Source organism: Mustelus asterias, chromosome 26, assembly GCF_964213995.1.
Source record: "Mustelus asterias chromosome 26, sMusAst1.hap1.1, whole genome shotgun sequence".
Taxonomy (NCBI): domain Eukaryota; kingdom Metazoa; phylum Chordata; class Chondrichthyes; order Carcharhiniformes; family Triakidae; genus Mustelus; species Mustelus asterias.
Genome location: NC_135826.1, coordinates 20,268,691 through 20,287,220, shown reverse-complemented (window position 1 = coordinate 20,287,220; position 18,530 = coordinate 20,268,691). Strand labels below are relative to the sequence as shown.

Genomic DNA, 18,530 nt, shown 5'->3' with positions numbered 1-18,530 from the left:
TTGGAATATTGTGTGCAGTTCTGGTCACCTCACTATAAGAAGGATGTGGAGACACTGGAAAGGGTAGGTCTTATGAGGAAAGGTTGAGGGAACTTGGGCTTTTCTCTTTGGAGCGGAGGAGGTTGAGAGGAGACTTGATAGAGGTTTATAAGATGATGAGGGGGATAGATAGAGTGAACGTTCAAAGACTATTTCCTCGGGTGAATGGAGTGGTAACTAGGGGGCATAACTATAGGGTTCATGGTGGGAGATATAGGAAGGATGTCCGAGGTAGGTTTTTTACTCAGAGAGTGGTTGGGGTGTGGAATGGACTGCCTACAGTGATAGTGGAGTCAGAAACTTTAGGAACATTTAAGAAGCTATTGGATAGGCACATGGAGTACTTCGAGATGGTAGGGAGGAAATAGCTTGATCTGGGTTTCAGACAAAGCTCGGCACAACAAAGTGGGCCGAAGGGCCTGTTCTGTGCTGTACTGTTCTATGTTCTAAAGCCCAAAGGAGAGAACCTCGGTATCAGAATCCACTTATTTGGCAGACCACTAACTTCCACTTTACAGTCTGAATAGACGATATTAATTAAATTGTTCTCATGATCTTGGAATATAATCCTTGTTAAATCAATTTATCTCGACAGCAGTATTATCTACCTTTTGAAAACCAGCCTCTGGTGCTCATTTCTGGGATTTACAGAACAAAGGAGCAAAAAGACACAGCTGGGCGATTCTCTTTCAGTGTGTAGTAATCAAAATTCAAGTACCCAGCCCCATCTCCTAAATAGATATTAAAAATATGTTGGCTTCGTTATTTGAAATTTGACATTGAGAGAGCTGATTTCTTGTGGCATATCTAATAACCTCAAACTAGATAGTCAGGCTCCTCTGAGAATGCAAGCATTGGATTAAGGTGAACAATGATCATTATTAGTATTATGCATATAGTTTTCAGATAAATATTTTTTCTCATCAGTCTAATTATTTCACACAAATTTTTGGTTCTGTAAATTTTCATTCCCTGCCTGAAAATAATGGTGTGGAGATGCCAGCGTTGGACTGGGGTAAGCACGGTAAGAAGTCTCACAACACCAGGTTAAAGTCCAACAGGTTGATTTGATAGCACAAGCCACAAGTTTCCGGAGCACTGCCTCTTCATCAGGTGAGTGGGACCACAAGCTTTCGGAGCGCTGCCCCTTCATCAGGTGAGTCCCACTCACCTGATGAAGGGGCAGTGCTCCGAAAGCTTGTGGCTTGTGCTACCAAATAGACCTGTTGGATTTTAACCTGGTGTTGTGAGACATCTTACTGAAAATAATGGGAGAGCCTCATACGAAAGGTTAAGTAATAGAAATCAAATTGGTCAAATCATAGAATCCTTACAATGCAGACGATGACTACTCAGCCCATAGAATCTGTACCAACTTTCTGACGGTGTGTCTTACCCTGGCCCACTCCTCCACCCTTTCCCCGTAACCCCGCACATTCGTCATGTATATCTAACCTACACATCTTGCGACACTAAGGGATAATTCGTTTTAGCATGGCCAATCCACCCAGCCTGCACGTCTTTGGACAGTGAGAGGAAATTGGTGCACCCAGAGAAAACCCACATAGACAAGGGGAGAATGTGCAAAATTCACACGCACCCAAGGTGGGAATTGAATCTGGGTCCCTGATGCTGTGAGACAGCAGTATTAACCACTGTACCATCATGCTGCCCCTTGCACCATGCAAATGAAACACATTGTTTGTGCAAAAGAAAAGTATTGCATGTCCACTTCTACTCTCCCTTTGCAGAGCTTCAGCTTCTTGAGTAGAAATGGGGAGGCGATGGCATTGTGGTATTATCGCTGGACTGTTAATCCAGAAACTCAGCCAATGTTCTCGGGACCCAGGTTCAAATCCCACCATGGAAGACGGTGGAATTTGAATTCAATAAACAAAATCTGCAATTAAGAATCTACCGATGACCGTGAAACCATTGTTGATTGTTGGAAAATCCGATCTGGTTCACTAATGTCCGTCAGGGAAAGAAATCTACCGTCTATACTTGGCCTGGCCTACATGTGACTCCAGATTTACAGCAAAGTAAAGTTTACTTATTAGTTGCAAGTAAGGCTTACATTAACATTGCAATGAAGTTGCTGTGAAATTCCCCTAGTCGCCACACTCCGGTACCTGTTTGGGTCAATGCACTTAACCAGCACACCTTTCAGACTGTGGGAGGAAACTGGCATCTGGAGGAAACCCACGCAGACACGGGGAGAACGTACAAACTTCTCTCAGACAGTGACCCAACCCGGGAATCGATTCCGGATCCCTGGCACTGAGGCAGCAGTGCTCGCCACTGTGCCGGCCCTGTAATGTGGTTGACTCTCAACTACCGATTTTTTTCCCTAACAACCCTTTTGTTCCTAACGTATGAATAAAATGCCTTGGGATTCTCCTTAATCCTGTCTGGGGAGGAATTTGTAAAATGTGTACAGGAGGGTTCGTTGGAACAATATGTGGACAGCCCGACTAGAGAGGGGGCTATACTGGACCTGGTACTGGGGAATGAGCCCGGTCAGGTCTTCAAAGTTTTGGTTGGGGAACATGTGGCAAATAGTGACCACAATTCTGTTAGCTTTAGGATAGTGATGGAAAAGGATGAGTGGTGTCCCAAGGGTAAGGTGTTGGATTGGGGGAAGGCTAACTTTATTGGGATCAGGCAGAAATTGGCAGCTCTTGATTGGGAGAGGCTGTTTGAGGGTAAAGCCACATCTGGTATGTGGCAGTCTTTTAAGGAACGGTTGTTAGGGCTACAGGACAAGCATGTGCCTGTAAAAAAGAAGGATAGGAAGGGTAGGATTAGAGAACCGTGGATAACCAGGGAAATTGAGGGACTGGTCAAAAGGAAAAGAGAGGCGTATGTCAGGTCCAAGCAGCTAAAAACGGAGGGAGCTCTGGAGGAGTACAATGAAAGTAGGAAAATACTCAAACGGGGAATTAGAAGAGCAAAAAGGGGTCACGAAATGTTCTTGGCAGACAGGATTAAGGAGAATCCCAAGGCATTTTATTCATACGTTAGGAACAAAAGGGTTGTTAGGGAAAAAATCGGACCTCTCAGGGACAAAAGTGGGGACTTATGCTTGGAGCCCAAAGAAGTAGGGGAGATCCTAAATGAATACTTTGCGTCGGTATTCACAAAGGAGAGGGATGTGTTGACTGGGAGTGTCTCGGAGGGGAGTGTTGAACCGTTGGAGAAAATCTCCATTACAAAGGAGGAAGTGTTAGGTTTGTTAGAGAATATAAAGACTGACAAATCCCCAGGGCCTGATGGAATCTATCCAAGGCTGCTCAGGGAGACGAGAGGTGAAATCGTTGGGCCTCTGACGCAAATCTTTGTCTCGTCACTGGACGCAGGTGAGGTCCCAGAGGATTGGAGGATAGCCAATGTGGTCCCGTTATTTAAGAAGGGTAGGAAGGATAACCCGGGTAATTATAGGCCGGTGAGCTTGACGTCCGTGGTGGGGAAGTTGTTGGAGAAGATTCTTAGAGATAGGATGTATGCGCATTTAGAAAGGAATAAACTCGTTAACGATAGTCAACATGGTTTTGTGAGAGGGAGGTCATGCCTCACTAACCTGGTGGTGTTTTTTGAAGAAGTGACCAAAATGGTTGACGAAGGAAGGGCCGTGGATGTCGTCTATATGGACTTTAGTAAAGCGTTTGACAAAGTCCCTCATGGTAGGCTAGTGAAAAAGGTTGGATCCCACGGGATAAAGGGGGAGGTGGCTAGATGGGTGGAGAACTGGCTTGGTCACAGAAGACAGAGGGTGGTAGTGGAAGGGTCTTTTTCCGGCTGGAGGCCCGTGACTAGTGGTGTACCGCAGGGCTCTGTATTGGGACCTCTGCTGTTTGTGATTTATATAAATGATCTGGAAGAAGGAGTAACTGGGGTGATCAGTAAGTTTGCGGACGACACAAAACTGGCAGGACTTGCAGATAGTGAGGAACATTGTCAGAGGCTACAGAAGGATATAGATAGGCTGGAAATTTGGGCAAGGAAATGGCAGATGGAGTTCAATCCTGATAAATGCGAAGTGATGCATTTTGGTGGGAATAATGTAGGGAGGAGCTACACGATAAATGGAAGAACCATAAAGGGTGTAGAGACGCAGAGGGACCTGGGTGTGCAAGTCCACAGATCTTTGAAGGTGACGTCACAGGTGGAGAAGGTGGTGAAGAAGGCATATGGCATGCTTGCCTTTATAGGACGGGGCATAGAGTATAAGAGTTGGGGTCTGATGTTGCAGATGTATAGAACGTTGGTTCGGCCGCATTTGGAATACTGCATCCAGTTCTGGTCGCCACACTACCAGAAGGACGTGGAGGCTTTGGAGAGAGTACAGAGGAGGTTTACCAGGATGTTGCCTGGTATGGAGGGGCTTGGTTATGAGGAGAGATTGGGGAAACTGGGGTTGTTCTCCTTGGAAAGACGGAGGATGAGGGGAGACTTAATAGAGGTGTATAAAATTATGAAAGGCATAGATAGGGTGAACGGTGGGAAGCTTTTCCCCGGGTCGGTGGTGACGTTCACGAGGGGTCATAGGTTCAAGGTGAAGGGGGGGGAGGTTTAACACAGATATCAGAAGGACATATTTCACACAGAGGGTCGTGGGGGCCTGGAATGTGTTGCCGGGCAAGGTGGTGGAGGCGGACACACTGGGAACGTTTAAGACTTATCTAGACAGCTATATGAACGGAGTGGGAATGGAGGGATACAAAAGAGTGGTCTAGTTTGGACCAGGGAGCGGCGCGGGCTAATTGTTCCTTGTTTCTCGTTTCAAGGCTTCATTCTATGATCATCTTGCTGGTGCCAGTACAGAGCGAGACTGCGGATAGTTGGGAACCTGTCTCGGGGGCAGGGAATTCATATGGTGTTCGTGGAAGTGGAAATGACTAGGGTTGGGAAGCATTTTCCAATCAGGGCCATTGTGATCTCCTGGACTCGTTTCGATCGCCTCAGGGGGTCGGAGAGGAATTTCCCAGATTTTTTTTCCCCATATTGGCCCTGGGGTTTTTCACTCTGGGTTTTCGCCTCTCCCTGGAGATCACATGGTCTGGAATGGGGGGGTGGGGGTGAGTTAATAGGTTGTAATGAACAAAGCACCGTAGCTGTGAGGGACAGCTCGGTGGATAGGATATTGGTATGTAGATCGGCTGGAAAATTGGGCGGGGATCCTGGATTCAGGATTCAATCCTGGACCGGGGAGCGGCGCGGGCTTGGAGGGCCGAAGGGCCTGTTCCTGTGCTGTATTGTTCTTTGTTCTTTGTACCCTTGGGCAACTAGACCTGGCAATAAATCCTGGCCAGCCAGCGACGCCCATGTCCCACGAAACAGTGTTTTAAAAAAAATTGCACCTGATGGTTGCCAGTGTGAATGGATTTAAGAAATTAGAAGAGTGGATATCCTTCAGGAATAATTCAATTTGATAAATTTTAACCGCATCATCCTACTCCCAGTCATCAGCAAAATGATGGAATGTGTCCACCAATGCTATTAAATGACACGTATGTTTACCAAGGAACTGTACACTGGTGCTCCATGAGTCACTCAGTTCCAGGTCTCATAGAGCCTTGCTCCAAACATGAATAATGGAGCTGAGTTCCAGAGACGAGGTGAGAGTGACTGCCTTTGACATCAAGGCAGCAATTTGGCATGCACCAGTATCGTCCTTCCAAATATTTCTGCAATTCATTTACTAAAAATGTCCAGACCAAATTTGTGCAGCGTTTGAATTGTTTGCCCTGGGCTACAGCTAATTACTGTCTTCCAAAAGTTACTTGGAAATTGGCAATTTAAAAAAAATTTCAGAATAGTGCTGTTGACTTGCATCTGTTATCTTCAATCTCTCAATTCATGAAAAAGTTTGACATTAGATGTTGAGGATTGATTTCATAACTCAAGCACAAGACCCTTGTAGGTAATAAACATTTAATGCAGTAGTTGAATTCTTTTAGCCCATTTTTACTTTATTTTAAAGTAAACCACATAACCTAACAGGTAAGGTTAGTTATTGTATGCAAAAGGTGCTACGAGATAATTGCAGCAGCCAAGTAAGGGGAGTATAATGGTGACTTGAGATCTAAAGGTACATCACATCATATGTTAAAGCTGTACAAAAAACAATCTGCATTTATATGGCGCCTCTAACTAGAACACCTCTACCCCCTCTATTGCAAAATATTAACATGGTTTGGAGCAAAGTTGCTGAAAGAAAAGGCCTGTAAACTGATAAGAAGAAATAGAGTTTTTTACAAAAATCTCGGAAGCCATAAGATGTGTGGTACTCTACTGTAATTTTGCTTTTTCCTTCAAATTAATTCTGCATTAGTTACAACAAGATAGTGGTGCACATTTTTGAAATTTATAATGGGTACTGAAGTACAGGGTCAAATCACAGTAAAACTATCCTGATCAATTCACTGATGGTGCTCTTCAGCTACTTTCCAGACAACATAGAAGTTTAAAGTTTATTTATTAGTGTCACAAGTAGGCTCACATTAACACTGCAATGAAGTTACTGTGAAAATCACCTAGTCGCCACACTCCAGCTCCTGTTTGGGTCCACTGAGGGAGAATTTAGCATGCCAATGCACTTAACCCACATGTCTTTTGGGTTGTGGGAGGAAACCGACCTGGAGGAAACCCATGCAGACACGGAGAGAACTGCAAACTCCACACAGTCATAGAAGCCTGATTCAAAACAATTAGTGGGTTGATTTTTTTATCTACTAAAAATATTTGATATTCTAATGTGTGGTGATTCTGTTAATCTGGCATTTGTTTTCAGCTAGGAAACCCATGTTAAAATCTTTGTTATAGTTTGTAATTTAGATGTGATAAGTTCTTGACATCAGATTCCTTAGTTGAGTGAACAGATTGCTTTTCCACAAACTACGAATGGAAACTAGATGGCACCATAGGTTAAATTTATGTTTCTCCAAACCTTAACATTTATATTTTATGTGGTTATGGCAGCTTTAATGCAGCCCTTGAACCCTGGAATTTAAATACAAGTGAGAATAAGTGCTCTCTTCCATAATCTTCATACACTGCATATCCAGTTATGTTATCTGATACAAAATGTTAGACCTTGTACGCAGAATAAATGATTGCACCTAACCCGAAACTTCCAGTGCATTGAAGAGGGGATGCTTTGTAAAATTTTAATTCATTCCTTGTTCCGCCATTTTAGTGGAGACGAGAATTCCATTGTAACTAATCCTTTCCACAGGACTGAAAATGCAGCATGTATTAAATTAGCTTTCTGTGTACAGTGTGATTTGAAGCAATTTTCAAAAGAAAATGTCTAGCTGATCTGCTAAAACCACTTGAAGATTGAAATTGGTGAAAACCAGGAGTTTTGTACACTGTCGATTGAGTGTTTGGTGATTGTCTCGTCGTGTTGAATACTTTGCTGCATCTAATTAAATTTTATGAAGTATTCACCACTCTTTGGAAGCCCATTTGTTTTGGTAAAATCGACATTCTGGGAACTGTCCATATCTTGCGCACAACCCTCTTCTTACAAGTGATGTCATCTCATTATCTTAAAGGGTAGCTAAAACTGAACATTCTGAACTTGACTGCAACAGATTATAAATTAGTTTGAAACAAGTTCAACCAAATTTCAGTAATCATGAAAAAATATCAGATTCCCTCGGTTGCTTTGTGTTAGTCCAGCTGGAAACTGCAATTCTGTTTATTTAAAGGTACAGGCATTGAATTTTGGAGACAAGTTAAAATATAAATAGCAGTTAACAAAATAGCTTCCTTATGCAAGGTATGAGTTTTTCCCCCCAGATCTGTGAATGTAATCTGGTGTAGTAAACGTGTATGTCTAAAAATCCTGACTTTCTTTCAACTTGAGCTGTATTTTTGTGCTATTTGGATCCATTATTTTGATGTCGACCTTGTATTCATTTGGATAATCCTACAGTAAACACGCGGTAAGCCTTGTAAAGTGGCTGTTGAAGTGGAAACTTTCCTGCTTCTTGACTGATAGAAAAACTCAACAAAGTTTGTTCCGACAGAATAACTAGGCTTTATTTACGAAAGACTGCATGCAGTATTTGGCTGACACTTGAGTTCAGAGAGCAGTTGGTACAACTTGCTAATTCCTCCTCAAGTCCGCAATTACACAAAGAATCAGTTCAGTATTTATACTGAGAGGATCATAATACAATTTTCTGTTGTCGCCAACAGCAACAGTTCAACCCTCTGCAGCATCTTTTGGCAGGAGGACTGGCAAGGTTAAATGGTGCTGCCTTTGTACCAACCTGTTGTTGCACAGTAAAAGTTGACATTGAAATAGGAGAAAATTGGACTGGAAAACTTGCATGAAATCGGGAAACCCACGTGAACATTTCAAAGCTGGGAATAAGTAGACCAGGTGGAGATTTTGGGCTGAAAGATGGAGAATATCTTACTAAAGGAAAATATCAGTACTAACTGAAGTATGTACACATGCTTAAAGATTAGAGAGGAAAAGCAGCAAGGTATTTTACTTTGCGGGATAGCAGTAGTTTTCAGTAGTCTCAAGTGTAACGCATTTGCATTGATCCTATTCTGTTCAGTTCAAGAAGGTGACCCTTGGTATCACCACCTTCATTGTGGGTGTGTAATAAAGATTACTCTCAGCAGTGGCGCGCACACATGCTTGAATGCATTGGAAGAGATACACATGGTAAACTAGTTTACCAAATGGTAGGATGTTTCACTTAATGAAGCAGATCATGCTAGAAAATAAACAAATTTGAAGCTTGCTTGTTTTCTCTCACTCCTGGAGACAATCTGGATGAAGACAATAACAGATCAGCTATTTGGCCACTCTAAATGTTTATCAAAATAATTATTACATCATCCCTTTTTACTGTTGATTTGCCCCACAAAATTTTACTCAATATTAATTGATGTTGGTTTTGGCCAGAAGCTAATTTTCCATTGAGGGTTTTTGTGTTTCTGTTTCATTTTCTAGAAATATATTTGTTTTACAGCTAAACAAAAGAAAAATGTTGAAGTCATGCAGGATGAATAATTAGATAAGTTTTTTCATTGAACACAGTATTGTCAAGGTGACTGTCAAGCTATGATGGAGTATGTGGCTGCAGGTGAAACAAAATGTGTAGATCAGTTGTCCTGAGAGATCATTGTTTGTATCATGGGACTTAGCTGCACAATTCACTGAAATATGGAGGTCACAAGGAAATAGATTCCACCCCCACATCTCACAGAAAATAGAGCAGCCCCTGAGGGTTATTGCAAATGTATATTGGGAAGCACATTCACAAATTCATCATTGGGGCTTCACATGCTGTCATTTTTGTATTCATGTGTTTTTTCCATTGTTTATAGCTATCTTAGCGATTTGGATCGTATATCGGATCCTGCCTATCTGCCTACCCAGCAGGATGTCCTTCGAGTTCGAATCCCAACAACAGGAATCATTGAATACCCCTTTGACTTACAAAGCATCATCTTCAGGTAGAAGGTGGTTTCTGAAAATCATTAACTGATTTTATTTCTGTTGCATTGCATTTTTGTGCATGTTCATTCTGGAAACATGAGGATTATTACTGGAATTTAGCCTAATACTTCATATTTCAAATTTTATTTTTTAAATAAGTATGATGAAATATTGCTGTGCAACTTATTTGCCTTATTCTGGGTTGTTTTTTTTCATACTGTTTTATTACAAAACAGTTTATTTAGGGTAAAGCTGATTCACATGCTGGTTTATCTTTAAAATGTTCAGGGATAATTAAATGTCTAAAGAAAGGAAATTAAATATATTCAGCAACAAAATTCATTTTTGTACTAGTTTGGAAATACTGCTATGAGAAGTTGGCTCAAGTATGGATAAGTAGGGCAGATCTCCATAGAAAATTAGGTCGTTCAGTTTAGAGTTGTTATTTTGGTCTACCTCTACAAGGCATCATTTGTCAAACTGGGTAGACTGCCATGTACTAAACACCAGGGACTAAATGAGCTGTGCCCAGAAGCTTCTTTTGTATAAAGAAAGTTGCTCTTGAAATTCCCTTGTTCTTTGACCTAAAACTCGTGAAGTGCTAGTTTTCATTATACCTTCTGTATTTCCAAACCTCCTTTTCATGGCAAGGTAATGAACGTTTAAGTTACCATCTTGCGAAAACTATTAGCAATAAAAATGTTACTTAGTAAATGTCATAGAATTTGAAATGCATTTAAATTGCAGGGCCTGACCTTGCTCGGTTTTGTTTGAGAACATTTCACAGTTTCTGCCCCATATGTTCAATATATGAGGCACCAGCCCCGAAGAAGTTTTCAAATAAACGGTACTGAATTCCTCCTTTAGTTTGCCTTTTAATGTAACAATTTTTAAAAAGTGATTCATTCATAGATTGTGGGCATCTCTGGCTAGGCCAGCGTTTATTGCCCATCCTAATTGCTCTTAAGAAGATGGCGTTAAACTGCTTTCTTGAAGCCACTATAGGCTATGTAGTCTAGGTACACCCCACATTGCTCTTAGGATTTTATTTCAACGACAGTGAAGTAATGGTGATATAGTTCCAAGTCAGGATGGCATGTGGCTTAGAGGAGAACTTGGAGGTGGTGGTGTTCCCATACATCTGCTGCCCTCGGCCTTCTAAGTGGCAGAGATCGCAGATTTGGAAAGTGCTGTTGAAGGAGCCTTGGCGAGTTGTTGCAGTGCATCTTGGAAATGATGCACATTGCTGCCACTGTGCGAGGGAGTGAATGTTGAAGGTGGAGAATGGGATGCCAATTAAAAGGGTGCATTCTTTTGGATGATGTCAAGCTGCTTGAGTGCCATTGGCGCTACACTCATCAAGGCAAGTCTAGTGTATTCTATCAGACTCCTGACTTGTGCCTTGTAGATGGTGGACAGGCTTAGGAAAGTCAGGAGGTGAGTTCCTGTCTGCAGAATTCCCAATTTTTGACCTGTTATTGTAGCCATGGTATTCATATGACTGGTCCATTTCAGTTTCTGGTCAATGGTAACCTGCCATCTCTCTCTCTCTCTCTTCCCTCTCTCTCTCTCTCTCTCTCTCTCTCTCTTCCCCCCCCCCGCCCCCCCCCTAAACTAGGAACAACTGCCACAGTAACAATTTTGTTTACCAAGTCATTCTATAAGTTAACCTTTCACAAGGGAAATAGGTTCATAAACTCCTAAAGAGCCCCTAGTATTGCTTTCTCTTTCATCAAACCATCTTGGAACACAAATCGTACCGTCAGCCACCAGCTGTGACTCAACAGCCCCAATGACTCGCAAAATATTAATTTGTTTACTTTTGTTGGAAGAATTACAAAACACTTCTCCCTTAGAGACCAAAGCTGTGTGACCTCCGGTAATCTGACTCACTTTAACAGCATTCAAGGAAGAATCCCCTTGAATATCCTTTTGCATCCCAAGGTAAAAATATTAGATGCAGTGAGCCTCTTGCAATTCCCAGTTTCATATGCAGCTTTCCATGTGGAAATTCCTGCCACTTGCACCAGTGCCACTGTTTTAACAACCATTTCCTTCACAGGTCTTGGTTCTTATATTCTATTCCCTGTCTTATGGCAATAACCAGGATCTTGGGTTCATGTCACGCTAGCACAGTGGTTAGCACTGCTGCTTCACAGCTCCAGGGTCCTGGGTTCGGTTCCCGGCTCGGGTCACTGTCTGTGTGGAGTTTGCACATTCTCCTCGTGTCTGCGTGGGTTTCCTCCGGGTGCTCCGGTTTCCTCCCACAGTCCAAAGATGTGCGGGCTAGGTTGATTGGCCAGGTTAAAAAAAAAAATTGCCCCTTAGAGTCCTAAGATGCGTAAGTGAGAGGGATTAACGGGTAAAAATATGTGGGGGTAGGGCCTGGGTGGGATTGTGGTCGGTGCAGACTCGATGGGCTGAATGGCCGCCTCCTGCACTGTAGGGTTTCTATGATGATGATTTCTATGATCTGTAACTCCCACAACTTGCCTGGACTTGCAAAGTCTCACTGGCTGTCCTGTCTGGAGATGATACACATCTCTTTAACCTGTGTTAATGCTCCCTCCACTCACATTGTCTGTACCTTTAAGACTTAATTAGCTGTAAAGACTCCCATTCCAATCATTATCCTGTAAATTGAGTTTGTGTCTTTATATGCCCTGTTTGCTGTGTATGAGCAGATCTCCCACTCACCTGACGAAGGAGCAGTGCTCCGAAAGCTAGTGGCGTTTGCTACCAAATAAACCTGTTGTACTTTAACCTGGTGTTGTTAGACTCCTTACTGTGTTTACACCAGTCCAACGCCGGTATCTCCACATTATGGCAATAAGAACATACAGGTTTCTTTACATAAATTTTATCCTCTATCTTCAATAACTGAAACAGCTTTTGCCTTCTCACGGTGGCACAGTGGTTAGCACTGCTGCCTCACAATGCCAGGGACCCGGGTTCGATTCCCGGCTTGGGTCGCTGTCTGTGCGGAGTTTGCATGTTCTCCCCGTGTCTGCATGGGTTTCCTCCAGGTGCTCTGGTTTCCTCCTACAGTCCAAAAAACGTGCTGGTTAGGTGAATTGGCTAAATTCTCCCTCCGTGTTCCTGAACATGCACCGGAGTGTGGCGACTAGGGGAATTTCACAGTAACTTCATTACAGTGTTAATTTAAGCCTACTTGTAACACTAAAAAATAAAATTTATATTGAAGCTCAGAGCGGAACTTGACTCATCATCCAAAGTACTTGACTGTCTTTGATCCCACCTCTAGCTGGTTCAAACTGTCCTATTTATTTCTCTCTAAAGCTTTCTGACTCTTTCCTTATCCCTTTCTTCCCTTGCTAATTTCTTTCACAGGAGTTCAGGCTTTTGCATCTCCTTCTTCCCTCTTTCAAGTTTGAGTTTCTGCTTTTCTGTGCACACTTCTATTTCAACCTGCTTCACCTATAGTTCAATTTTAGCTAACTTGAGCTTGTTATACTTGCCAAATTTTCTTCTAATTCCAAATACTGTGCTATTACCTCAACTAGACCTGCTTTCTTAGCTCCTGCTTTTAACTCGTATCTTCAACTTTTCTGCCGATGTGATTAATAAACATTTGATTAATTGTTGCAAGTCGCTTGGAGATTAACTTTGTTGTGGGAAGTGACAAAGCCATTCTGCTTTTCAATCAGGGTAGTAAAATTCACCATGGAAATCTCATCGGCCTTGACCTCAACAAGTCTGAGCACGCATAAGAGCGGCACGGTAGCACAGTGGTTAGCACTGCTGCTTCACAGCTCCAGGGTCCCGGGTTCGATTCCCGGCTCGGGTCACTGTCTGTGTGGAATTTGCACATTCTCCTCGTGTCTGCGTGGGTTTCCTCCGGGTGCTCCGGTTTCCTCCCACAGTCCAAAGATGTGCGGGTTAGGTTGATTGGCCAGGTTAAAAAAAAATGCCCCTTAGAGTCCTGGGATGCGTAGGTTAGAGGGATTAGCGGGTAAAATATGTGGGGGTAGGGCCTGGGTGGGATTGTGGTCGGTGCAGACTCGATGGGCCGAATGGCCTCCTTCTGCACTGTAGGGTTTCTATGATTCTATGATATTTGTCTGTGGAGTCAAAATCCCAGCAAGACCCCCAATTTATGATCATGGACTGAACACGCAAAGTTTTGATATGACCTGATGAGGGGCCAGTGACCTTTTGCTTCAACGAGACAAAGTTCAAGATTCTACATACTAAGTGAATAAAGCCACAAGATTCCACAGCTCTCGAACATAAGAACTAGGAGCAGGAGTAGGCCATCTAGCCCCTCGAGCCCGCCCCGCCATTCAATAAGATCATGGCTGATCTGAAGTGGGTCAGTTCCACTTGCCCGCCTGATCCCTATAACCCCTTACCGATCAGGAATTCATCTATCCGTGATTTAAACATCTTCAACGAGGTAGCCTCCACCACTTCAGTGGGCAGAGATTCACCACCCTCAGAAGAAGTTCCTCCTCAACTCTGTCCTAAACTGACCCCCCTTTATCTTGAGGCTGTGCCCTCCAGTTCTAGTTTCCTTTCTAAGTGGAAAGAATCTCTCCATCTCTACCCTATCCAGCCCCTTCAATATCTTATAGGTCTCTATAAGATCCCCCTCAGCCTTCTAAATTCCAACGAGTACAAACCCAATCTGCTCAGTCTCTCCTCATAGTCAACACCCCTCATCTCTGGTATCAACCTGGTGAACCTTCTCTGCACTCCCTCCAAGGCCAATATATCCTTCCCAACTACAAACAAACAAAAGAAATTTATTGCACAAAGTCAGAAACTTAAAACAATTTACAATGCTCTTAATATTAAGAATCACCACGAGGTACATGTGAATTAACACACCACACTACAGGTGTTTAGCCGGACCGGTAACAGGTTCGTGGAGGTGGTCTGAGAGAAAGAATTCACACTACACCAGTATTGCTAGAATAAAATGTGTCTCTTTATTCCCCACAATACATGGACAAGTTCTACAAGTATCATTCAATGGGCTAAGCCTTATATAGTTTAACTACCCTGACACATGGACTGGAGAGCCGTCAGTCCAGGTAGAGTGGCTTACCTCCCTCCGGGCGTCCGTACGTAACCCACGGCAGACTCTGCTGTAGTAGGGACTTTCCCGCATATTTATAGAGAAAAGCCTCTCTTTGTTCTGGACATCTGAATATGAGTATTCGGCCCAGTACGTGATGTTTAGAGCAGTCTTGTGCAATACAAGTTCTATTGTTCGCAGCTCAAGAAAACAAGTTTAATGGTTAATCATTCACGCTATGTCTTGGGCACAGATCTAATTTAATTATGTTTTGACATGGTTATCCTTCCATGTGGACAGGCTGTCTCCATTGTCCGTAGCAGTTGTCAGCATACGAGATTTTGCTGACAGGGTTGAAATCGGGACATTAACTCTTTATTCTCCTAACAACAGGGTAAATGGCAAATACAACCAAAACAGCTTCCATGCATTGCTCAGCAACTCACCCAGAGTTGTTCAATCTTGTTAAAAGTCTGACTCCCTTTTGAGAGATTGCAGGTTGCCACTCTTCCCTACCATAGATCTAGACTTGGCATTCCTTCCAAAAGTCGCTCCAACTCTGACTGCCTCAACGACTACTCACCCCCCAGGATTTGAATCTTGTCTTCCAAAACAAAGTTCCTCTGGATTCCCAAATTTTCACCTCAGCATCAAATCACAAGCACAATCCAGCTGTCTAGCCAGGTCAAGCAGAAGGATTACCTTTGCCCCAACGGTGCACAGCACTGAGTCACCTATCTTCCACTGCCTTTTACCTCTCCAGGGCTTCTTCTGAGCTCTCATATTCCGAGTCTGTCTTCTGTAACACTTATAGACCAACTTTTAATTCAAGGTTTATTAATTGAATTAATTGGTGGGATTTGAATTCCTGTCCCCAGAGCACTCGTCTGGACCTTTGGATTACTAGTCCAGTGACATTACCATTACACTACTACCTCCCCATATTGCAGCTTGCACTAAAATGTGCTTAATTTTCATTTTTATGCAAATGCCAGAATCAATAAAACTTTGTGCCATCTTCAGTGTGAAGGAATTCCTCCTGCCACACCCTCATACGTATCCTTTTGGAATTTCTTAATAGCTGTGAGGCAAAGCAGCTAAGATATCAATATCATTTTCTTTAGTTATAGGAAGTTCAACACAGTCTACAAAATAATACATTATTGACTAAGAAAACCTGAGGGCAATGCTCAGAGCAATTTAACTTCAAAAGAGCATAATTCAATACCACTTAGATATTTGTATTTTGAGACTTCCAACATGAACCAAATTGTCATGTATGTTAGATTTGGGGCATCAGCATTTTAAATTACTTGGCAAAGCATAGACATCTCACACATTTTTGTTCTCCAGTCGATGTTGCGCAATGAATAAACTTAATGTTATAGCACAGTCAAATTATGCCATTTCAACATTGTTACTTGAAACATTTTATACACCAACTGCTTTGATTTGAAATTTGATTTTACATTTTTCTATCAGTATTAATGTTGGCAGTAATTAAGTTCAAATAAATGAGTTACCACAGTGTTAAAGTAATTCCTTTCAGAAGATCTAGGCTTTGGTGTGTGCTCTGCACTGGTAATTCAAAAGTATAACTATAGGACATAGACTATTGGTGCTGATATGTAATGGCACACTCCTATGAATTCAGAATGTTTGCATTTCTTGAGCATTTTCAGTTGACTGAGCAATTTGTGAGGAATTATCGCCATGAGCCCAATAGCAGATGTGAGCCTATTGGTAAACTTTCCTGATAGGGCAAGGAAAGATTGAACCTACCACAGTTACTATAAGACCATACACCATAAGATGTAGGAGCAGAAAGAAGCTATTCGGCCCATTGAATTTGCTGCGTCATTCAATGAGATCATGACTCATTTGATGTAATCCTCAACTCCACTTTTCTGTCTTATCCCCATAACCCTTAGAACCATAGAAAATTACAGCTCAGAAACAGGTCTTTTGGCCCTTCTTGTCTGTGCCGAACCATTTTTTGCCTAGTCCCACTGACCTGCACTTGGACCATATCCCTCCACACCCCTCTCATCCATGAACCCGTCCAAGTTTTTCTTAAATGTTAAAAGTGGGGCTTAACTTGCTGATCAAATTTCAAATCAAAGCAGTTGGTGTATAAAATGTTTCAAGTAACAATGTTGAAATGGCATAATTTGACTGTGCTATAACATTAAGTTTATTCATTGCGCAACATCGACTGGAGAACAAAAATGTGTGTGATGTCTATGCTTTGCCAAGTAATTTAAAATGCTGATGCCCCAAATCTAACATACATGGCAATTTGGTTCATGTTGGAAGGCATTTACCACTTTATCCGGCAGCTCATTCCACACTCCCACCACTCTCTGCGTGAAGAAGCCCCCCCTAATATTCCCTTTAAACTTTTCCCCCTTCACCCTGAACCCATGCCCTCTGGATTTTTTCTCCCCCAGCCTCAGCGGAAAAAGCCTGCTTGCATTCACTCTATCTATACCCATCAAAATCTTATACACCTCTATCAAATCTCCCCATAATCTTCTACGCTCCAGGGAATAAAGTCCCAACCTATTCAATTTCTCTCTGTAACTCAGCTTCTCAAGTCCCGGCAACATCCTTGTGAACCTTCTCTGCACTCTTTCAACCTTATTTACATCCTTCCTGTAACTAGGTGACCAAAACTGTACACAATACTCCAAATTCGGCCTCACCAATGCCTTATATAACCTTACCATAACACTCCAACTTTTATACTCGATACTCTGATTTATAAAGGCCAATGTACTAAAGGCACTCTTTACGACCCTATCCACCTGTGACGTCACTTTTAGGGAATTCTGTACCTGTATTCCCAGATCCCTCTGTTCAACTGCACGCTTCAGAGTCCTACCATTTACCCTGTACGTTCTACTTTGGTTTGTCCTTCCAATGTGCAATATCTCACACTTGTCTGCGTTAAATTCAATTTGCCATTTTTCAGCCCATTTTTCTAGTTGGTCCAAATCCCTCTGCAAGCTTTGAAAACCTTCCTCACTGTCCACTACACCTCCAATCTTTGTATCATCAGCAAACTTGCTAATCCAATTTACCTTGCTGATCCAATTTACCTATCCTTTTGCTCCTTGATTGCCTTGCTTATTAAAAATCTATCTCAGCCTTGAAAATACTGAACGACTTGGCCTGTACAGCCATCTGATGTAAAGAATTCCACAGATTCACTACCCCCAGAAGAAATTCCTCCTCATTTCTGTCTTAATGAGCGACCCCTTATTCTGAGATTATGCCCTCTGGTCCTCGATTCTTCCACAAATGGAAACAACCTCTCAGCATCCACCCTCTCAAGCCACCGTGAATCCTGTATGTCTCAACAAGGTCACCTCTCATTCTTCTTAACTTCAGTGAGTAAAGGCCCAACCTACTTGATCTTTCCTCTTAAGAAAATCCCTCCATTCCTGGGATAAGTACTAGCAACAGTTTGGGAAGATTTAGCAGTGTTGTTTGGGTTACCTGCTCTCGTCCTACTGGACCCCTGCTGCCACAACCCCCCACCCCAGTTGGTATTTCCCTTGAGGTGGAAATTCCTTGATCCTGGAAGAACTAATTTGCAGCTCTCCACTGTTTTCTGATATTCACCACCTTCCTTGCCATCCCATCATTCTGATACCTGTAAGTAGGTAATCACATAAAGCCAATGACAACTTGCATTTATATAGAGATTTCAAAACATCCCAAGGTGCTTCACAAGAGCATAATCAGACAACAAACATTAGCTGGTGCAAGGGTATCTTTTATAATGTAACTCCAGAAAGTGCTTGTACCATAACAACTATACAGCTTCAACTCAGGATTGTTGGCGAATGCATTAAACTACAGGGAAGATGGTTCACATTGTTTATAACTCCTCTGTTCATTTTTCAACTGCTTTTGCATTGTATTTCTCTTGGAGTAATCAGAAAAAATGAGAACCATCTTGACAGCCATGGCTCT

The 18,530-nt window shown here is 42.5% G+C and overlaps 1 protein-coding gene across 1 annotated transcript in view; it reads left to right on the top strand.

Annotated features, from left to right (window-relative positions):
* The window catches only part of LOC144479504 (guanine nucleotide-binding protein G(q) subunit alpha), a 130,401-nt gene that overhangs the window by 107,569 nt on the left and 4,302 nt on the right, over nt 1-18,530 (top strand). The window contains exon 4 of the mRNA XM_078198235.1: nt 9,397-9,525. Coding sequence (XP_078054361.1) covers nt 9,397-9,525 — 129 coding nt within the window. The remainder of the gene's footprint in view (nt 1-9,396; nt 9,526-18,530) is intronic.